The sequence below is a fragment of the Sander vitreus genome, chromosome 7 (genome assembly GCF_031162955.1).
Source record: "Sander vitreus isolate 19-12246 chromosome 7, sanVit1, whole genome shotgun sequence".
In the NCBI taxonomy this organism is placed as follows: domain Eukaryota; kingdom Metazoa; phylum Chordata; class Actinopteri; order Perciformes; family Percidae; genus Sander; species Sander vitreus.
The window spans coordinates 33,491,935-33,514,958 of NC_135861.1; the positions used below are offsets into that span (position 1 = coordinate 33,491,935).

The following is a 23,024-nucleotide window of genomic DNA, read 5'->3' on the forward strand; positions in this document are numbered from 1 at the left end:
AATTCCCTACTAACAGATGGTGAAGTTGTAAATATCTGGAAAATGGAGTAGTAGGGATTCCAAATTGCTGTACCACATCCTCAAAGGACTTCAATACACCACAGAGAAACTGCACAGTGTCATTTAAAGTACATCCTTAATGTTTCCTAAACGCTACCTGGGTTTTTTTCTACGTGTAAGGAAATCCAAAGAAAAAGGTTGAAGAATGTGACTTCTAAGTCAGACTTGTTGATTTGTTTAGCAATGGATCAGTGTTTGTCTGACTCTTAAGTAAATATATATTTCCGTGGTGTTTTTGCAAGTCCATCCCTGTAGGAGATGGACCTGAACGTGGCAGTGAATGTAACTGTGAGTAGCATTGGGCGGCCGAACCTTTATGAGCTGCTGGCATGGCTCAATGAAAGTTTACAGACGGGCTTCACCAAGATTGGGCAGGTATGCACAGGTAGGTCAGCGTGCATTTCTTCACCGTGTGAATGAAACCGTAACAAACAATCATGAGCTATGCTGTTATCGTGTATATGTTTGTGCATAGTTTGGCTCTGTGGAGGATGGGTGCTCTTTTTCACATCACCTGGCTGCATGTTTTTGAGTGTGTGTGTGTGGTGTGTGTGTCCAGGTGCAGCCTATTGCCAGCTGATGGACTGGTTGTTTCCACAGACCATGGACCTCTCCAGGGTCCGGTTCCAAAGCAACGACATGGTGGACATTATTCACAACTACAGTTTACTGCAAGCTGCATTCAGAAAACTCGGAGTGTTGCGAGTGAGTATTGTAACAAAAGGGGCAAATCTGCAGAAGTATAAAATTAGCTTAGTATGTTGTGAACAATAAATCAGCCAGATATTAGCTCATTGTATATAGATATATTGGTATGAGTGTTTCTGTTGGCTGATAAATTACAGTATAGAAATGCTGTGTCTACACAGTTTGTCACCCTGCGAGCACTACCAAGTTTTTGGTTCAACTGTAAAATGTTGCACTCAGCACATATGTTGGTCAAAGTGAATTGACTGATGGATATAAACCCAGTATGAGACTTAAACGGGCCTCTCTCCTCTCTCCAGCACATCCCCGTCAAGGATTTGATGGAGAGGAACTCTAAAGTGGCTGTGACCTTCCTGCACTGGTTCAAGGTGTTCTTTGACAGGAACAACAACAAGGGCAGGGAGTACCATGCCTTGGAGGCCAGAGGTGGACAGAGTATGGTTCCTGCTGACTCAGGTGGGAGCAGTGTGTGTTGATGGATAAATCACAGTTATTAACACAGATATCCTACACAGCAGAGGTGTGGTTGATCGAGATATATTAGGGCTGTCAATCAATTAAAATACATAGTCAGGATCAATGGCATGATTTTATATAGGTAAAGCAGCTACGAGGAACTTTCCGTTTGTGTTGACATTAGGAAGAGTTTGTTGTAGCAATCAATGTAGTAACTATTACTGCAAGCAGTTATGAACGGGGTCCTGGAGCAAGTCTCTCCCGACGGACAGCGGAGGCGATGTGAGTCGTTTATATAGCGCCTTTCACGAAACCCAAGGACGCGTTACAAGAACGGGACAAAAAGAAAATAGTAGGCTAACACGGACTGAAAATAATTCTTTTAGACTATTTGTACTGTACTCTCATCTCCCAGCAGATGGAGGAGAACGGGGGTTAGGGGCACTGTTAAATCGCCTCAGCATCAGCCTGGTTGCTGGGCTGACGGTTGAAAAATTTAAACATATGGCGCAACCCGGTTCCTACCCAGCTCACACTACGCTCTCCCTGCCGCTGGCAGACTACTTTGCAGGAAGGCGAGCTGAGGGCAGCTGCTCTAAAGATAGATTAGCTAACGTTAGGGCTGGCTAGTTGGCTAACTAGCTTATCCATCTCTGGAGCCAGCACTGCCGCTGTTCACCGGTCAGCTGTTTGGCTCATTTTCTAAAACCAACGTAGCATTAAAACATGGTGGAATAACCAAGCTAGCTAAGTAACTAGGCAGCTGCCCCCATGGCTGTGTTATAATAAGGTCCTGTCTGAAAACCCATTGATGTATTGTGATAAACGGTATATTCATCATTGTTTTGGCCGTTTTTCTGCCACCACAATGCGTGTGCAACTGCAGTGATGTCCACTCCAAATTGGTGTCATGAAGAACTGGCACCTCTCAGAGACCCTCTGGCTCCCAAGCCAAGTCCCTACAGACTAAGCTTATGCAACACACAACGTACTGCTGCATTGCTTCGGGATTTCCCAAGCTACAAAGCAAAAAAATGAGTGGCGTTAAAAGGAATTTGCGTTAACTCGTTATTATTGCGTTATTTTTCACAGCCCTAAAATATAGTATAATAACAGTTGTCTCTGGGACTGCACCGACACTTTGAACATCGCATTAACATAGGGCTCTATCGGCGCATGTTTTAATACGCACAGAGATATAAAATGCAGTTTGTTTACCCTATTAAGAGTGCTGTAATAAACCTATTGCTTAATTATTATTAACTTGTGCACAAAAAGTGGAGTCACTTTCATAAATCGTGAAACACTCAATGAGACAATTGTAAGCTGTTGAGGAGATTCATGTGAACATATTACAGAGACATAAAAATAAAACAAATATGAAACACAGCCTTTCATGCACCAGGTGCTAAGTATTGTGCAAGCATTGTCGCTCTTTCTGTCTTGTACTGTCTCATGAAAGCCAAAATGAACATTTATGTAACAGAGATGGATGTCTGGAAAACAAAAGGCTTGTGTTTACTTTAACAGAGATATGAAGCCAGCAGCATTACATGTTCCATGTCTGAAAAGCACTATTAATGACTTTTTATTCCCATTATAGATGGGCATTCCTCCCAGACCCCTCCTCAGAAACTGGAGATAATTGTGAAGATGGAGGGAAAAGCGGTGGAAGAACCAAGAAAAGAAAAAGTGACGGAGAGTTTGAACAAAAACACAGAAGTGATAGTAGTGATATCAGATGATGATGATGTAATGGAAGTGACAGATGCGAAGGTGGAGCAGAAAACAGAGAAAATGGAAACAGCCGTGAAAGAAGAGGCACCGAAGAAAGTGGAGCAAGAAGTAGCTGTGGACAAAGGAAATGAAGGGACCAGTTATAGTTTGTTGCACTTCATCAGAAGATACTGTGATGAGAATGTGGGCACAGACTTCAATACAAGTAGAGAGACTCAGGTTTCTGCCATCTTGAGTCCAGCCCACCCTGTAGACATCATTAAGGCCTGCTCCAGCACGCCGTACTGCCTCTACCTGTATGTGGGCGTAGAGCTGGGTGGAGGACAGAACACGGGTGTTGTCCTGGTTGGCTACATGGACCAGAGGTCAGGGGTCAGTGTGGTGAAGCCGCTGCTCACTCTGCAGATGAGTGTGGCTCCACAAAGCTCAGCGGATGCTGACGCTATCACAGACACACCCGCTGCAGATACAGATGCACAGCATCTGATTGAGACGCTGAAAAAACGTGGCTTTCCTTTGTTCAACATTGTTGCGTTTTACTGTAATGCTCCACACCCGGGGGTGAGCCAGGTGTTTGTTTCTCGCTTTCAGGCTTTCAACCCTAGGTTAGTATCACTCTGCGGCCTCCCTGGGATGGCAGCAAGAGCGTGCCAGGCCGGACTTTTGGCTTCCTTTGGTTGCGTGGTTGACCTGGTTAGAGACATCCACTATCACTACTACACTTGCCCCCAGGTCCGTAGGTGTCTCAAAGAGCTATTTGCTGATGCAGAGTCTTATAACCCATCCCATCCTATATCTGCACAGTGTTTGTTTATCATCCATGCTGTGCAAAAGATGGCCAGCTGCTGGAGGCTTTTAGTGGACTATTACAAGTCACTAATGAAAGCACAGGATGTTGACCAGATCAGAACCCGGCTGATGGATGCTAAGGTCAAACTGCGATTCATGTTTCTCGCCTCCATTTTGGACCCCCTCCGAGCTCTCCAAGAATATCAGCAGGATGGCACAGCGGCCGTGCCTGGGGAGCTCCAGCTGGCCTCTATGCTGGTCCACTCCTACGCAACCAGTCTCTTTCGGCCCTCCGTCGCCGAGCGCTTCCTCAGGAAGCGAGATCCGCATCTCCTTCAAAATAGGACGGAGATGCTCCCCGTAGCAGAGGTGCACGTGGGTGCTCCTGCCATAGAATTCATGTGGGCCACTGCTGTCGTGGATCTGGGGGAACAGGAGAGGTTGGACTTCCTGCAGGATGCAGCGACTTTCTATAAAGCAACACTCCAGAGTTTAGTAGAGAGTCTGCCCGAGCATCTTGGAGAAGTGGCACTGAGGAATATCGACCAAGTGCTGAAACATCCCGACAATATCAATGTAAGAAGATTTATTTCAATTTATTTGATTCAATATCGATTCAATTAGGGAAATTTCAGTCACAATACCGACTTTGCTTGGATATGAAAGAGATTCTCAGAGAATGCTGTAAAGTGTATAAAGACCCTTAACCCCCTAACCTGGTATATTATTAAAATGATGAATGTTGACGTTAAACCCCAAAGCAGTTACGTTAATGTACTTTTATTTCACATGAACACATTACAGCAGTCAACACAATGAAGTGCACTCTTCAGACTCTACAGTCAGGGAGTTTTGAGTGACGTGCAGAGGGTGTGATGCAGAGGTGCTATACTGAAAGACATCTCTAATAAAGGCCAAAATGAGCATTATTTAGCATGATATTAAATCCTTGGATTGTCTAGTTTCATATAATACCAATATCTTCACTCTAGCTTTAAAACAGAACCTCTTAAAACATCGATCTTGGGATTTAAGGAATCAATATCGTATCATTCAAAAGAAGATTGATTTGAATCGGAAAATCATTTTTTATTAAACAAACGCAGCCCTAGACTTAATAGAGCTATAACTTAAGAATTGTTGAATCTGCATTTGGTAGATTTTATGTTTTGAAATGTAAAAAATGTAAACCTGTGATGTCTCTATGCTTGACTTAATCTAATCTGTATATTACTTCACATGATATCTGTGTTTTCTCTTCAGCGTTATAAATTGTCCAGCCAAGCGCTGTCGGAGATGAGCGTACAGCTGGGTCTGTTTTCTGCTGGGTCTGTAGGAAGACATCCCCTGGACCGCGACTACTTCAGTTTCATTAAAAGAGTAAAGGAGGAACGGAGCCATTGCTGGGCAAAGGTAAACTGACAACACAATGGATCGAGGTTGCCCAGCGATTACGGAATGAGTAGAAGATGTTGGGCACCTGCAGTAGCTTATGAACAAGAAAAAGATGACCTTTTTAGAAATGTACCCACCTAATCTCTGAGTGACAACACATTTTCCGAATAGTTTTCATTTTGTTTTAATTTTTCTGTTTTACTGTTATTCAGAGTCTTAAAGTGCTCATATTATGCTCATTTCCAGGTTCATAATTGTATTTAGAGTTATTTAGTTATATCAGAATAGGTTTACATGGTTTACATTCCAATTTTGTGTTGAGCTCCACCATATTTTTGTTGTACTGCACATTGCTGCAGCTCCTCTTTTCACCCTGTGTGTTGAGCTCTCTGTTTTAGCTACAGAGTGAGGCATCTCACTTCTGTTCCATCTTTGTTGGGAGTCGCACATGCTCAGTAGCTAGGTAAGGACTACTAGCCAGTCAGAAGCAGAGTATGAGGGCGTGTCCCTGACAGTACCTAGGTAAGGACTACTAGCCAGTCAGAAGCAGAGTATGAGGGCGTGCCCTGACAGTACCTAGGTAAGGACTACTAGCCAGTCAGAAGCAGAGTATGAGGGCGTGTCCTGACAGTACCTAGGTAAGGACTACTAGCCAGTCAGAAGCAGAGTATGAGGGCCCTGACAGTAGCTAGGTAAGGACTACTAGCCAGTCAGAAGCAGAGTATGAGGGCGTGCCCTGACAGTAACTAGGTAAGGACTACTAGCCAGTCAGAAGCAGAGTATGAGGGCGTGTCCTGACAGTAGCTAGGTAAGGACTACTACCCAGTCAGAAGCAGAGTATGAGGGCGTGTCCTGACAGTAGCTAGGTAAGGACTACTAGCCAGTCAGAAGCAGAGTATGAGGGCGTGTCCTGACAGTAACTAGGTAAGGACTACTAGCCAGTCAGAAGCAGAGTATGAGGGCGTGCCCTGACAGTACCTAGGTAAGGACTACTAGCCAGTCAGAAGCAGAGTATGAGGGCGTGCCCTGACAGTACCTAGGTAAGGACTACTAGCCAGTCAGAAGCAGAGTATGAGGGCGTGCCCTGACAGTACCTAGGTAAGGACTACTAGCTAGTCAGAAGCAGAGTATGAGGGCGTGCCCTGACAGTAGCTAGGTAAGGACTACTAGCCAGTCAGAAGCAGAGTATGAGGGCGTGTCCTGACAGTAGCTAGGTAAGGACTACTAGCCAGTCAGAAGCAGAGTATGAGGGCGTGTCCTGACAGTAGCTAGGTAAGGACTACTAGCCAGTCAGAAGCAGAGTATGAGGGCGTGTCCCTGACAGTAACTAGGTAAGGACTACTAGCCAGTCAGAAGCAGAGTATGAGGGCGTGTCCTGACAGTACCTAGGTAAAGACTACTAGCTAGTCAGAAGCAGAGTATGAGGGCGTGCCCTGACAGTAGCTAGGTAAGGACTACTAGCCAGTCAGAAGCAGAGTATGAGGGCGTGCCCTGACAGTAGCTAGGTAAGGACTACTAGCCAGTCAGAAGCAGAGTATGAGGGCGTGTCCTGACAGTAGCTAGGTAAGGACTAATAGCCAGTCAGAAGCAGAGTATGAGGGCGTGTCCTGACAGTAGCTAGGTAAGGACTACTAGCCAGTCAGAAGCAGAGTATGAGGGCGTGTCCTGACAGTACCTAGGTAAAGACTACTAGCTAGTCAGAAGCAGAGTATGAGGGCGTGCCCTGACAGTAGCTAGGTAAGGACTACTAGCCAGTCAGAAGCAGAGTATGAGGGCGTGTCCTGACAGTAGCTAGGTAAGGACTACTAGCTAGTCAGAAGCAGAGTATGAGGGCGTGCCCTGACAGTAGCTAGGTAAGGACTACTAGCCAGTCAGAAGCAGAGTATGAGGGCGTGCCATGCTAGCAGCTAGGCGAGCATTATAACGTGTGTTCCAAAGTGACCACGTTTGTCTCTGAAGTAAAGGCTGGACTACAATAGAGCTGTTTGGAGCAGTTTATGAACAGTGTTTTCTGTTGGAGATGGTAAGTCTTTGGGGTTGACTTTGGGCTTTTTCACTTTGTAAACCTATAACCTGCACAAAAAGATATATAACACAATAAAGGAAAGAAAAAAAGCCAAAAAGCATAATATGAGCACTTTGAGTAGTGTAGATAAAGTGCTCGTTCAGTAGCTATCAAACTTCATTCCAAGAGTTGCTCGTGTTGTCTCTACAGATGTTGCCTGCCATGAGGCCCCACTCTGCTCTGCAGAGACTTTTCCTTGACATCCTGGCTCTACCAAGCTCTCTTCACAGGACACAGGTGTTTGCTAAGGTGAGTGCTAAAAGCAAAACCTGTTAAGGAAGTTGACTGGTTAATGTACCAATAAAATGGTGCTGTATTCAGAAAGAATATCATTCACCACTAGACCACTAAACTTGGTTTACCATTAGCAAAAGTTGTCGATAGTACCTGGGGTCTCATTTATAAACATGGCTTATGCACAAAACGGGGCTGAAAATGTGCGTATGCCACTTCCCACACAAAGTTTATTTATAAAAAACAAACTTGACCGCAGAATGTGCAGTCCTCCACGCAAACTCTGACCCATGAGTACGCACATTTTGGAGCCAATGGGAATTGGCGACGCAGATGGTGAGGTGGTGAACTTTATCACTAAGGCTTGTTTGGATATAATATATAGTTCTGTTAAATCTTATCATCTCATGTCCCCGAGAGCTGTAATGCCTGCTGTTTTGGACGGTATTATTAATACAACTAGTCTATAGATCAGGTTTCCCTACACTGAGCAAGAACAGGCTGAAATTAAACTTAGCACAAAAAGTAAGGACATTTGTGTTTGGTAGATTATTTCTCTGTGGTAACAATGCTTTTTGGCAATAGAATAGAATAGAATATACTTTATTGTCCCCTAGGGGAAATTTGTCATGGACTCAAGAGTGCGTAGTGCATAGTAGTGTATCTGCCATTACAGACAAAAAATAAATAAATAAAATACAGAACACCAAGTTATTGCACACTTCTCAAGCCTATCATTACAAATCGTACAAATCTATTTAAAATTTTGATGATGACTGGTACGAAGGAATATTTAAAACGGTTCAGTTTAGTTTTAGGGATTCTGTACCTTCTGCCAGAAGGCAAGAGCTCGTATTCCGTTTGAAGGATGTGGGATGGGTCCACCAATACTCTCCGCGCCTGCCTAAGTACAGACTGCTCATAGATGGATGGAGGGAGAGGTCATCAGTCCTCCCCATCACCTTCATAGCAGTCTGTACCAGGCGCTGCACCTTTGATTTGGACTGTGTGGAGAGATTGCTGAACCACGCCGTCATCCCATACCTGATAACACTCTCCATCACTGTTCTGGCTGACACCAAACACCCTTAGTCTGCGTAAGAAATACAGTCTTTGCTGTAAACGCGAACATACATAGTCTACGTGGTCCTCAGCAAGAGGTTATCAGGTGGATACCCAGATACCTATAAGTGACCTGTTTGATATCCTCTATGAATGGACAAGGGGTATGATCCCCACCGACCCGAGGTCAAACACCATCTCCTCAGTTTTTTTTTAATGTTAATGGTGAGATGGTTCTTGTCACACCACAGAACAAATTTGTTAACCTCCGTAAAGTACAATGATGGATCTTAATACATCTAAATACATCTACAGTACATCTTATACCGTTGGAAAGCCTGTTTAGCTCCCTTTCAAATGGTGCCCCATTTGTAAGGAACATGCATTTGTGGGATGAGCAGCAGCGCTGAGTATGTGGGTTGCGCCCATGAAAAACTTGCCAAATCTTCTCTGCCAATGCCAAACAGCTTATTCTGCCATTGACTCATTGTGTTTGTGTGTGTGTGTGTGTGTGTGTGTGTGTGTGTGTGTGTGTGTGTGTGTGTTTGTTTTTTCCTGTCTTCAATGTGTGTTCATCAAGGCTCTTCATACCAGCAAGGAAACCTCCAGAGCAGGTTGGCCAGGAATACCTGGCATAAGGAAACCTGTCCAGGCCAACTATGGTGGCGGTAAGACAGTAGTGAAGAAAGAAGGGATTTCATCAGAGGACAGTGACGATGTTGAAGCCAAACCCAGTCTCCATCTTCCTCCCAAAAGCTGCAGCTCTATGGAGGACTCCGACTACACAGACAATTCTTCTGGTAAGACTGTCGGCTGTGCACTGTGAAAGCATAGCACACTATGTTTCTAATTAACTAATGAAGTAAAGCTAACGGTAATTCCAAATGTTTTGGATAATAATAACCAACGTGACTGTTTTCTATTTTCATCAGATGTGGTTGATGTCACCGAAGAGTCCAAAAAATGCCTGACCAACAGTCTAATCAAATCAAAAAGTAAGAAATGTGGAATATTGTTAATAACAACACTATCTGACTCTCTGTTACTGGGGATTATGTTGAAAGTTTCTCATTCATTAAATCATTGCTAAAAGCATTTAAACTAAGTTTTGTGTTGGAGTTTGTAATATTCCAAAATCCTAAATCCTAAAAAAGATTTTCATTTTCACTGTAAATGCATATCGGTTCCAAATGTCGGTTATCAGTTTGATGAACTACTAATAATCAGTATTGGCCTTGAAAAACCAGTATCTGTTGTAAACAGTAGCCAAGTCCTTCTCCTTAAATGCACTTCATCATGACCGTTGTCTTCATAAGCTGCAGACACTGTATCCTGTAATACAAGCCTGCACAATACTTAAGAATGAATGTATAAATGAATACAAATGTATAAAAATGACACAGGCCCTGCCTTCCAATATCCATACTACCATACTATTTAAGATGTCAGGAAACAATTTAGTATGTCCCGATACATAGTATGTCAAATGCAGCATGTCAAAACTACCAGGAAGTCCTACTGCATCTGGTCAGATTTTGCAGGATGCAAGCCAGCATGCTTCTCTGGCTTTTTTGACCCACATCCTTTACACAGCCTAAATGAGCAACAGGGTCAAAGTTCAAGGGGCAATGTTCTGAAGAAGAAGTATGTCCATGCTACGGGCAAGCAACAGTACATACTGTACTTTTTAAGGACAGCCGCAGTATGTACTAAAAGTAAAAAAAAGTACGAGGTTTTGTTATTCAGCTATGATGTTAATACATTTAGGAATGAACTCATAACTAGAGTTGCTTCAAGTTAAAAGCCCTCACATTACTTTAAAAACCTGTTTATTTATATTTGATATGTGTATGAAGAGTGTTTTTCAGGTGGGAGAACTCGGCAGGTCCAGGTCTCAGATGATGATGACCGAGGGATTTTACCAAGCACACCAAACAACTCCACAGAATTGCTGGTAACCTGCTGCTGCACCTTTACATCTACTAATAATGTTTTTTTTTTTTTAAATCTATCAAATTAAACCTGCATTCATCTCATTCTAAAGAGTGTAAAAACACATCTTTTGTACTTAAGTTGCCATCCCAATTGTTGTGTGGCATTTAAAGCTCTCTGTGTTGTATAGGATGTGATGGGGGAGCTGGTCTGGGGTCAGCCGGAGGGCTTCTCTCTCTGGCCAGCCATCATCATACCCTTCAGGGAAGAGATCCAACATCCAAAGAGCCGGATGGTAGAGTGGTACGGTCAGAACATGTCCTCTCAGGTGAGTCACATGGGACAGTTCACACAGGAAATAATCATGGACAGAAATGCTTCATATTCAAGGTGATATTGACACATGTTTACCACTGGATTCCTGGGTTTGGTACCAGATAAAGTACAGTGAAGACACGGACTATATATTGATATTAATATGAAGGCTTGAACACTGAAAACATGATCACAATGACAGCTTTTTAAAACATATTTCTGATGAAATTTGTCACGATTTTGTTACAATTTGTTGTGTAATATGTTCTTGCTTGTTGAGTTTGGGATTAAAATTTGTCCAACGCCTACAAATTGCCATCCCTAATTTGAATTTACTGTTATATATATCAATATTCTTATATCTATGCTCTGATTCTATGCTTCTCGGCTCTGAATCCAGGTCAGATTGCAGGCTCTGAAACCGTTGGCTGCCTTCGCCCAGCACTTCTGTTCCAACTCCTTCGCCATCCTCGTTACCTACCGAGAAGCCATCTTCTTGTGCTTGCAGGTCTGAGTGTCTCTCTGTGTTTTCTCTGATCAACATAAACAGAACTGGCTGGATGTTGTAACAACATGTCTGTAGGATCACATTTGGCACAGAAATAGCAAGGGTTCACATGATGCTCCTGCTCAAGTCTATGTCCGTGTGTTATCAGGAGGCAGCTCTACGTTGTAAGAAGCCGTTTTCCGCATGTGTTGAGGACCGAGATGAGCTGCTGAAACAGATGTTAGACTGGGCATTTGGAGGCTTTCAACCCAGTGGGCCAGACGGACTCAAACCAACGGCTGCCACAAACGGTAAGATATACACATATGATTTGATTAGATTTACTCATTATATCCAGACTGCGGTGGGTAAAATGAGTCTTTCTCAAAGGTAAACTCAGAGATACTCAACAGAATTGAAGCATTAATATATATCTATGTCATTGCTTTTGGTGTATATTAAATACACATTTCGATTGCATTATAGAGAGCAGAAGTCTGGACGTGAGCTAAAGGCTGGCCTGTTCCACTTCTGTAATTTAAAGAAGTTCAACATTTCATCATTTCTGATACTATTAGCCATGTTCCTCCTGGTTCACTAGCACTGTAATAGATGCTCATTCATTTCAGAATATGGTCAAATGAATGAGCATCTATTACAGCATTTCTGTTGGACGTTGAAACGGTTTTGTAACAGTTAATTTGTTAACATGCAAAAACTACAGCCAATTTGACCATGTGGCTCAACAGTGGAATTACAACACTCCGTCACGTGAGGCCACGGGGCCCAAAAAGAAATGTTCCTATTTTTTCAGACATGGCGTAAGCAGATACTTTTTTTTTAGCGTCACAACCCCCGTGAAATTACTTGTTTCACAATGTGTATTTGATCCTTTTGGTGTGTTAACATTTAGAAAGTCTAGAAGAGCCTCACGATGAAATAATTGAATCCCTTTTCAAGCCAGCGAAGCGCTAAACAGGAAGTTCCTGCTCGGGCGATGGAGGATTCTAGTGCGCCTGCACTATGCATGTGCAGCATATTGCAGAAGCAGCTATCAGCCGGCTAATATAATATGCAAAAGTGAACTTTTTTAGCTCTCATAGGAATTAACCGGGCCCCGCCTTGAACGCTGTATCTAGGTCTTATTATACATCCATGCGTGATCCCCTTTGTACATAACTTTAACTGTTGTGTGGAATATCTGATGCTTACATGTGTGATTGTCTCCTGTCCAGGTGCTACCAAAACCAACAAAAGACCAAAAGTGAAGCAGAAACTCTTCCCGAAGACCAACTCCTCCCATCCCCCCATCAGATCCTCCACCTTGATGAGCAGCAAGAGCAACTTCCAGCTGAAAGAAGTGTCGGTCTCTCTTAACAGGTTGTCGTCTCAAAGAGCTGGAGGTGGGAAAACATGGGAAGCATGGGAAGAAGAAGGTGACTCCCCTAAAGGAGCCCCGAAGGAGAAGGGATCCCAAGTAGGATTGGCCGCAGAGAAGGGAGGATGGGAGGGAGAGAGAGATGACTGGGGAAGAGGGTGGGAGAAGGTCAAAGGAGTGGGGAAAGGGAAGGGGAAGGGAGGGAAGCTTCAGAAGAAGAAAAACTGTCTGTCTGATGGATTTGACGACGACGTGTCACCCGACTTTGTGCCGCAAAAGAGGAGGACCTACACCAAATCTTACAATAAGGTCCAACAGACGACCAGCGATTACACCCAGCCGGACCAACAACTCAGAGGTACCAAACAGAATTTTAATTCTATCATTAAAACTTGAATTTGAATAAAGAGTTCATTCCAATCTGAGTAATTTAGAATTTTCAAATGATGAATCAAATCGGAAAATGGTTCACAAGTTAGCACGTGGATGTAGGTTGGCATTGTGTGTGTAAGGTGCTTTTGGAGTACAAAGCAGCTACAAGCTTGTTTCACAACTGATTCACTAAATTAAGTTTGTTCAGTGTGGTTGTATGAGCTACTCCTCCATAGTCAGTGTGTTAGCTACAGTAGATGGGGGTCAGCACTCCCCCAGTTTGGAGCAGCAGGCAGGAGTACCAACACAGAAGATAAGCAATGTCCTGCTGTGGACGGGGGCAGCAGCTCAACACATTTTAGACACCTAAAAACATCTGTATCACTTTAAATGTGTCCTATATTTAGAGTATTTTCACAGCTTTACCTTGCTGTCAGACAGCTCTTTACGACGGGGAACTGAAGCTGTTCTCTCTGCTCTCTTCAGAGACACCACACTCCTTTGACAGAAACACTCATTTTAACACGCAGGATTTTTTCGACCAAATAATGGGTCGTACTCTTTCTCAGTTGGTTACAGGGTTCAGTTACTAGGTCACAACTCTACGTAAGAACTAGTTTGTGTGGTGCAAAATGTTTTAATTTAGTAATGTGTAAATATTCACTTTGTAAACGTGTTGAGTTATAAACAGGCTACATTTGAACTGAAGAACAGCCTGTGCAATTGGCTGCATTTTATTGCCAGCTTGGAATTTGTGCAAAGTAAAATGTTCCATTTGAAAAAAAACACAATGACAAATAAGAAATAATGAACAATATTAGAATGATACTTTAAAGTCATTGGTTTCCCTACTTGCAGAGGAGACTATTCGTAGGGTCATGGACATGAAGCTGGACATTGAAGGTGAGTGTTGATTTAATTGTAATCATAAATGCATTGCCTTTTAGGCATAAATATTTGATTTTGTAGTGGTGAAATGATCAGTCAGGTGATTAGTAGCTCTGTGCTTTACATGTGAAATGCTAATCCTCCAGTCAATCTTCTTATTCAACTTTTAAATGATTTGTAAGTTTGTTAAAAAAACCATAAAAGCATACCATTTCATGGAACTCAAATAGCATTTTGTGCTTGTAGATAATGTCCCTTCGTCAGTAAGTCCTTAGTATCTGTGTTTGTGTTTTGTCTGCAGGCTTCTGTTTGTGTTGTGGAACTGAAGACGTTGAGATATCCCACCCTCTGTTTAAAGGCAGCCTCTGCTTGGAGTGTAAAGTAAGGACTCACCAACTTCTCCTTATGTTACAACCAGCAGTGACCAACAGTCAGGATTCCTCAGTGCACTGGGAAAACTATTAAAGGATTAGTTCGGAGTTTCTGATGCCAGTAAAGATAGTTGGGAATGACAATAAAAAAGACAACATTAAAGGAATAGTCTGCAGTGTAGTGTGGTTGTATGAGCTACTTCTCCATAGTCAGTGTGTTAGCTACAGTAGATGGGGGTCAGCACTCCCCCAGTTTGGAGAAGCAGGCAGGAGTACCAACACAGAAGATAAGCAATGTCCTGCTGTGGATGTTATCTCTGCTCTCATCAAAGCTGCCAGACTCTTTTGACAAAAACTGTAATTTTGCCTCGCAGAACACGGGAGTTGCTGGTCTACCACTGCCACCTTTGGTTAGTTTGTTTGTTAGTTTTGTTAGTTCCTAACCCTTTAAAACACCAAAAGCGCACAATAACACAAACAAACCAACCAATTTAGGCAGCGGTAGACCATCATCTCCTGTTCTGCGAGGTAAAATGAGTGTTTCTGTCAAAGGAGTGTGGTGTCTCTGAAGAGAGCAGAGAGAACAGCTTCAGTTCCCCGTCGTAAAGAGCTGTCTGACAGCAAGCTGAAAATGTTTTAAATATAGCGTCCACTTAAACTGATATAGATTTTTCTTAGATGTCTAAAAAGCGTTTACCTGCGGCCCCCGTCCACAGCAGAACATTGCTTAGCTTCCGTGTCGCCATCTACTGTAGCTAATAGACTGACTATGGAGAAGTAGCTCACCCAACCACCCTTGATCTGAACTATCCCTTTAAGCTCAACAGTGTATTTCCTCCTGTGCTATAAGTCTGTTAAACGTCCCCTCACCCTTGGCTGTGATGCTGTCTGTGTCCCTGTAGAATAACTTAACAGAAACTCTGTATCGTTATGATGAAGATGGATATCAGTCCTACTGTACCATCTGCTGCTATGGACTGGAGGTCATACTGTGTGGCAACGATAGCTGCTGCAGGTTTGTCTGTTTAACTCTTTCTATACTTTTTAAATTAAGCTTCAAGGTCCATTTTCTTTCATTTGTTTAATTGTTAGTCTACCTCCATCCTCCTCGTCTCTTCCTCTACATTTGCAGATGTTATTGCACCGACTGTCTCAACATCCTTGTCGGTCAGGGGACGTTTGATGCCTTGAAGCTGCTGGACCCGTGGATCTGCTACTTGTGTCAGCCTCATCGCCCCCACGGTGCTCTGATCCCCAGAGAGGACTGGAGCGTCCGTGTTCAGGACTTGTTCGCCAACAACAGCGCCATGGAGTTTGTGAGTGATCAACAGATACTTTTTAACTACTTTCATAACTGCAAATTCAAGGGGAAACTTGGTGCATTTGTCATTGTTTGACCGTTTGTAGACGTAACAAGTTGCTCAGTTGATCAAATGTGGCTTGAATTGAGCCATAATTACACAGCTTGGATGTATGAATCCTAGTAAGTAAGAAGTCTTGAATTACATTTTTTGATTTAATATTAATTGATTGTCAAAATAGTTGATCAACAAATGAAGCTGGAGTGGAACTTTAGCTATAAATGAAGGTTACGTTCAAGGCCTTGCTGATCACCAGCAGGGAAAGCTCTCTGTAGTACAATTTAGTAGTAAGGGCAGTTTGCTTTGCAGACAGAAGTCCAACACATGTACACACAATACATCATACAAATACACGTTTCCCTTTCTGAGGAATCCCACTGATTCAGTTCCTACATTGTTGGTTTTTCTTTGTAGGAGCCTCACCGTGTTTATCCGTCCATCCCTGCCAACCAGCGCAGACCAATCCGAGTTCTCTCCCTGTTTGATGGCATAGCAACAGGTGAGAACACACCTGGGCCCCGTTTCCCAGCAATAATCACCTTAAGATGCTTTTGGGAAGCAAGGCATTTTTCTGCTCTTCTAAACCGCTGTGACCTAACACATACTAATTAGGATTATACTGTATATCTGTTTAAAACTGGGGTCTCTTAGAGGCTTACAGAAGATATATGTCTGCGTGTGTTTCTTTAGGCTACCTGGTGCTGAAGGATCTCGGCTTTAAAGTAGAGAAATATGTTGCCTCGGAGGTTTGCGAGGATTCGATTTCCGTGGCGACCGTTGGCCACGATGGGAAGATCATCCACATTGGTGACGTCCGGTTCATCACCGAGGAACACGTATGTTCTGTTTCCATTCCTCTCTTACACTCTAGGAGTGGAATGGTTTACACAATTCACAGTTTTGGCGTCATGGTTTTTGGTTCAGTTCAATGCGTTTTGGTACAGCGTATTGCCAATTTCAGCATGCTTTTCATTTATTTATTTGGATAAAAAAGTTAACTGTTTGCCTCAACATAATCCTGGCTAAGAACATAAGGAACATGAAGACTTGTTCAGTGTCAAATCTTTATCAGAAGAATAGGTTTTTCTGTTTAGTGCAAACAGAAATGCAGCCTTGTTAGTTTTATATAAAATAATATGGTAATACTTTACTTGAAGGTATCTACATAAGAGTGTCATGACACATGAACCCTAACCCTAACTTGTCATGACAAAAACCGAATGACACGAATGACAGTGTCATGTCACTCTTATGTAGATACCTTCAAGTAAAGTGTAACCTATAATATTTTAGACTAAGGCCATCAACTCGACTTTTTTAAACAACAGCATCCTGTTCCAGTGGATGGAAATATTAGTTTTTTCACTTGAAATTAAAATCCAATGAAAAGCATATCGCTGTTTTTTTTCATCAGCCACTGTGTTATTAAGGAGGAGGAGAGTGGGCTCAACACTGAACTAAACCAGCTCCTTGTTCCTCTTTGACGATCCAGATGGAGCAGTGGGGTCCGTTTGATCTGCTGATCGGTGGCAGCCCCTGTAACGACCTCTCCATGGTCAACCCCTTCAGAAAAGGCCTCTATGGTACGGAACTGTGTTGTATGTCAGCTTTAAGGCCTCTGAACAGCCACACATGTGTTTGGAGTTCTTCTGGCTGATTAGACCTCTGCTCAGGTTGAAGGTGGGCTGGAACTTTGATGGGAATTCATTACGTCACAAGTTTCATCTACCAATAACAATGATGAAGGTGTTATTTGTTCCCGCCCTGACAGGTGCAACAGAGCTAACAGGAGGCTCAGGACAATGTCAATCAATCAGTCGATACACCCCACACAGTCCTGGGAAGAGGTCTAATCAGCCAGACTAACTGAAAACACATGTGTGGGAGTCCAGGGCCTTTAAATAGATTATTGTTAACTAAGTCACTAAATCAATACATTTCAAATGGTTGTTCAGACAAAGGGGAACTTGGTGCATCTACCGTTTGTAGACGTTGATCAAATCAAATAACCAAAAGGAGATCATCATCAGTACCTGATTCAGTTTTAACAGATGCATTTAGGGTGAATATAACTGGCCATCATATCTAAGTTTACATCTAACTCAATGTGTCACAATAACACACGTTTTCATACATTGTACATATTCTTCATACTGTGAACTACATTGTCCAACTTTCAAGATTGTGTGTATTAGTGTTAGAAACTGGTATGAAGATGTTCTTCTTTGCTGCAATTCCCTCCTCTGTTGGGCAGAGGGCACTGGCAGGCTGTTCTTTGAGTTCTACCGCATCCTTCAGCTGCTGAAGCCCAAAGAGGAAGACCCCAGGCCCTTCTTCTGGCTGTTTGAGAACGTGGTCTTCATGAACACGCACGACCGAGTCAACATCTGCCGCTTCCTCGAGGTTCGCCCCGTCAGCTTCTCTTTGGTTTGACCCTTAGGGGTCCTCTCTTTTTTTTTTTTTTTTCCTTTTGCTTTTTCCTCTCCTCTTCTCTCTCTCCCTCCCCACCCCTTCCTCCTTTCCTCGTTCCTCTGCTGTTTGTCTCTCCCCAACATGTTTTAGACTCTGAGAGAATGACCGTCGCTGCTGTCTAATTCTTTTGACAGTGCAACCCGGTGCTGGTGGATGCCGTCAAAGTCAGCCCTGCTCACAGACGGCGATACTTCTGGGGAAACATCCCGGGGATGAGCAGGTGAGACGCTCAAATAAACAGGAATTAAAAGGCTTCAATTACTCAACACTCATAATATGTTGTGTTGTAATCGTTTCAATGATCGACGATCCAATATCATCGTTGCAAAGTCAAAATAACAATACGTATAATGTTTAAGATGCAGGTTTATTTTGAAACTCCAACTTGTTCCTACTGTTTTTTGTTTTTTTTTAAATAGAAGCATGAAATAAAGTTTGCATGTGTGTTTGCTGTTCATCTCCCATCAGGCCCATTATAGCATCCCAGAATGACAAGCTGGATCTCCAGGCCTGCTTAGAGATCGGCCGAGAAGCCCGGGTCAGTGACTGAGCCTGCTGGTTCACTTCTTTACAGTCCCTCCAAGTGACCTAATTAATGTGCCTTTATTTCTCAAAACAGTTATGATTACAATTAGGGCTGGGACGATATGCTTTTGACCCGATTCAATTCTTTCCTGATACGTGGGCGACCGATTGGATTTGTATTGTGATATTCATTTAAGTATTGGGATTTACTTTTCCTTCTTTGCTATATTGCTAGAGACAGTATATCATGAGACATTTCTAAAAACGAATAGTTTTCTAAGAAGAATGACATCACATGCCTTCTGACGTGTATTGACTTTGTAAAGGAAAACATAACATTATGTTTTATGCAGATAATTATGAATTATCTGCTTTCGCTCTGTTTTGCTGATAACAGATATTACGCAGTAACGTTGGCGATACCATAGAAACAGAACAAATTTAGGTCAATCATTGGTTAAAAAAATAATATTGATTCTAGGGAAAAGAATCAATTTTAAAAATCCTTGAAAAAAAGAAAAAAAAATCACAATACATATGATTTTAGATTTTTCTTCCCCACCCCTAATCACAATGTTGATTAAGGCATGACTAATCCCTGGCTCTATGTTTCTATTCCAGGTCGCCAAGGTCAGGACCATCACCACCAATCCTAACTCTCTGAAGCAGGGCAAAAGCTCTTCTCTGCTGCCCGTCCTCCACAACGGCAAAGAGGACAACCTCTGGATCACCGAACTGGAAAAGTAGGTGTGCGTGCGTGCGTGCGTGCTGTAGCTTGCAATGTAGTTAAAAAAGAATTGTACCATATAAAACAACCTCTTTCTAACATAAAAAATACAGGTATACATAATTTGTGTGGCACCACATCAGCAAATAGCATTATAGCATTTCAACAGAAGAAAGAAAAGTTATTTTCACAGTGTCCCAGTGACACGCTGAGCCCCACCTCACCTTATTTCTTAAATGTAACTATTAGTTTAGTTTAGTTTGTGTGTGTATATATATATATATATATATATATACATACATACATATATACTGTATAATAAAATTAAAATAACAGATAAATAAGAACATTCAAAAAAATGTTTCTGGTCCTACCACCTTTTTCTATTTTTGATCCTTTAGTTAAATACAAAGCCATTTGATGCTTCACTTATTTATATGTGTTTACATACACCGTATATATATATATATATATATATCTACATACCTACACTCACAGAAACACATGCATGCACATAGACACAGATACATGCACATAGACACACATGCATACACATAGACACACATGCATACACATAGACACAGATACATGCACATAGACACACATGCATGCACATAGACACATATGCATGCACATAGACACAGATGTATGCACATAGACACACATGCATACACATAGACACACATGCATTCACATAGACACACATGCATACACATGCATACACATAGACACACATGCATGCACATAGACACACATGCATACACATGCATGCACATAGACACACATGCATGCACATAGACACACATGCATGCACATAGACACACATGCATGCACGTAGACATACATGCATACACATAGACACACATGCACACACATAGACATACATGCATACACATAGACACACATGCACACACACATTTACACATTTCTTTCTTTCTTTTCCATCTATCTTGTTCGTTTCCGTCTATCTATATCAAACTGAATAATAACCCCTCCAAACTAGACTTAGTATAGCCCAGGAACCATACAGTCAGTATACCCCTATTTAACCCTAACCCTATACCTGCAACTAGCGATTATTTTCATAAATTTTTTCAATTAATCGTTTGATTTATAAAACTTCAGAAAAATGTAAAGAATTCCAGTATCTTAGAGCTCAAGGTGTCTTCAAATGTCTGCCCAAAACCTATTACTATTCTGTTTACTGTCTTTAAGAAATTCCCGAAGCTGGAGCAGAGACACATATACCGTATAACACACACGTGCCTTGTCCTTTATTCTTCCCCAGGATCTTTGGTTTCCCCAAACATTACACCGACGTGAGGAACATGAACCGGCAGCAGAGGCAGAAGGTGCTGGGGAAGGCGTGGAGTGTGCCGGTCATCCGTCACCTCTTCGCTCCTCTCAAGGACTATTTTGCCTGTGAGGAGCTGCCTCCTTTAAGCACGTCCGCCACCTCCTCCTCCCCTGCCTCTCCAGAACTGCAGCAGCTGAAATAAGGGAAGCTGGGAATGTTTGGTACGTGTGTTTGTGTGGAGGTTGGGTTTTTCCCACCACACTTTGTATGAGAACTCGGTGGAGCAGGCCTTTGTGGATCACTGCCAGGGGGCACGTCGAGTGTCACGTATGCTGTTTGTCTGCACAGCCGACAGTCACTTTGGCCTCCAAAGCCACAACAAATGGCAGACTATTTGTTTGTATCGTTAGTATTTAAACAGGAATATTGATCACATATCCTCAGGTTATATATGGGTCAAAATATGGCATATGTCCTTGAGATTTTTAAGCATTTTTAAATAAATAGATTAGAAATAATGTTTACATGGTGATTGTGAGAAGTCATAAACCACCTCAACATTTGTTATATTTTTAAAATTGTGAATCATGTTAAACTGAGAGCTGCCTTGCTACTTTACTGTGACCTTCTAATCATGCTTCCCGGAGAAATGACCAACTTGCATTATTTTGTATTCAAATATTTGAGAAGATACAAGGTTTTTGTAGCGCACTATCGTAGTTCAGACATCTTTTTATTCAGTTTTTAACCTTTTTTCATCCTTTTCGTTCTTTCTTTGTTGTTTTTTTACTCAGGGAGTGTGTGTGTGTGTGTGTGTGTGTGTGTGTGTACTAATAAAATAACAAAGGCCATACTGATGATAAGAGCTACATGCTGCCTTATGAGAATCACCTGTACCATGTTTTACTTTAGAGAAACAGTGAATGTTGTGACATATATAGAGGCATTAAATACTCATTATATATATTACGCAAAGTTGATCATTCATTGTTTTCACGCAATGGAAGAACCAGTCCACAAACTATCCCATCCATTTATCGACCAGCAGCTTATTTGATGTTAAAAAGTAGTGTTTCAAGTTTCTTTTCTTCATCAGGGGAACTAAAATGAAATAATTAAATATCAAGTGATTCTTTGTTTCAATGTTTAATGTGTTATTGTTATTGCCTTAAAGGGATAGTTGAGCTGTTTGTTCAGTGTGGTTGTATGAGCTACTTCTCCATAGTCAGTGTGTTAGCTACAGTAGATGGGGGTCAGCACTCCCCCCAGTTTGGAGCAGCAGGCAGGAGTACCAACACAGAAGATAAGCAATGTCCTGCTGTGGACGGGGGCAGCAGCTCAACACATTTTAGACACCTAAAAACATCTGTATCACTTTAAGTGTGTCCTATATTTAGAATATTTTCACAGCTTTACCTTGCTGTCAGACAGCTCTTTACGACGGGGAACTGAAGCTGTTCTCTCTGCTCTCTTCAGAGACACCACACTCCTTTGACAGAAACACTCATTTTACCTAAAAATGTGAACTATCCCTTTAATTTCCTTTCATTTGATCTTAAATGGTTATGTTGTTGTGATGATCCTAGACCACTGACGCACCATTTGGCCTAGTTGACTGATGATTGTATAAAGTATTAGTACAGAGTACTGTGATCTCTTCTGACTGATGATTGTATCATGGACATTAGAAGTGGGCTGTACAGTATTTTTGCACATAAACCCAGGGGGATGGATTCAGAGGCATGAAGGTGTGAATGTTCAATCTGTCAAGAATCCATCCTGTCATCTTTGTACTGTACCAGATACTTTTACTCTTGTTTTTATTGATGATGTTTTTAATGAGGGACATATGTTTGGGCAGGTGATAGAATGCAGATAAGGATCATTTGACTTGGAGACCAATGAAAGAACTACATCTCCAATGATCCCAGGGATGGGCTCTTTATTTCACTCCTGTCTCATATGCTGACATTTGATATCTGGTCTTAAGGCTGGTAGCTACCATTGAGGACAACAAGTCAAAATGAGATCTACAAAAATGTTATTGGTAAGCTGAATAAATATGAAAATCCAGAAGAGTTTTTTTTTTTTTTTTCATTTAAGACCTCAGTATTTCTAAAATCCTACAACAACCCCCAAAATGCCTTGTCAGTCAGTCCTGTGTGTGTGTGTATATACATGTGTATATAGTATATATGTATGTGTATATATATGTGTATATGTATATATATATATATGTGTGTGTATATATTATATATGTATGTGTATATATATGTGTATATGTATATATATATATATGTGTGTGTATATATATATATATATATATATGTATATATATGTGTGTATGTATATATATATGTATGTGTATATATATGTATGTATATATATGTGTA

At 41.9% G+C, this 23,024-nt stretch overlaps 1 protein-coding gene across 1 annotated transcript; it reads left to right on the forward strand.

Annotated features, from left to right (window-relative positions):
* The first annotated feature begins 645 nt into the window (after positions 1-645).
* On the forward strand, positions 646-21,768 carry LOC144521415 (uncharacterized). The gene is made up of 24 exons (XM_078255982.1): positions 646-765; positions 1,068-1,224; positions 2,828-4,326; positions 5,014-5,163; positions 7,361-7,459; positions 9,087-9,306; positions 9,439-9,501; positions 10,363-10,460; positions 10,629-10,766; positions 11,154-11,261; positions 11,410-11,551; positions 12,476-12,976; positions 13,849-13,893; positions 14,180-14,259; positions 15,152-15,264; positions 15,382-15,565; positions 16,025-16,109; positions 16,301-16,446; positions 17,103-17,193; positions 17,865-18,013; positions 18,217-18,302; positions 18,551-18,620; positions 19,229-19,350; positions 20,623-21,768. The coding sequence occupies exons 1-24, from the start codon at positions 664-666 to the stop codon at positions 20,831-20,833; spliced, it is 4,659 nt and encodes a 1,552-aa protein (XP_078112108.1). The 5' UTR covers positions 646-663; the 3' UTR covers positions 20,834-21,768.
* The last annotated feature ends 1,256 nt before the right edge of the window (positions 21,769-23,024 follow it).

What these genes read in the sequence shown, in the direction of transcription:
- LOC144521415 (XM_078255982.1), top strand. Translation starts at nt 664, where the DNA reads ATGGACCTCTCCAGGGTCCGGTTCCAAAGCAACGACATGGTGGACATT. An exon ending in ACAACTCCACAGAATTGCTG is followed by an intron (nt 10,461 to 10,628) that starts GTAACCTGCTGC and finishes TGTGTTGTATAG; the next exon opens with GATGTGATGGGGGAGCTGGT. An exon ending in CTTCAGAAAAGGCCTCTATG is followed by an intron (nt 17,194 to 17,864) that starts GTACGGAACTGT and finishes TCTGTTGGGCAG; the next exon opens with AGGGCACTGGCAGGCTGTTC.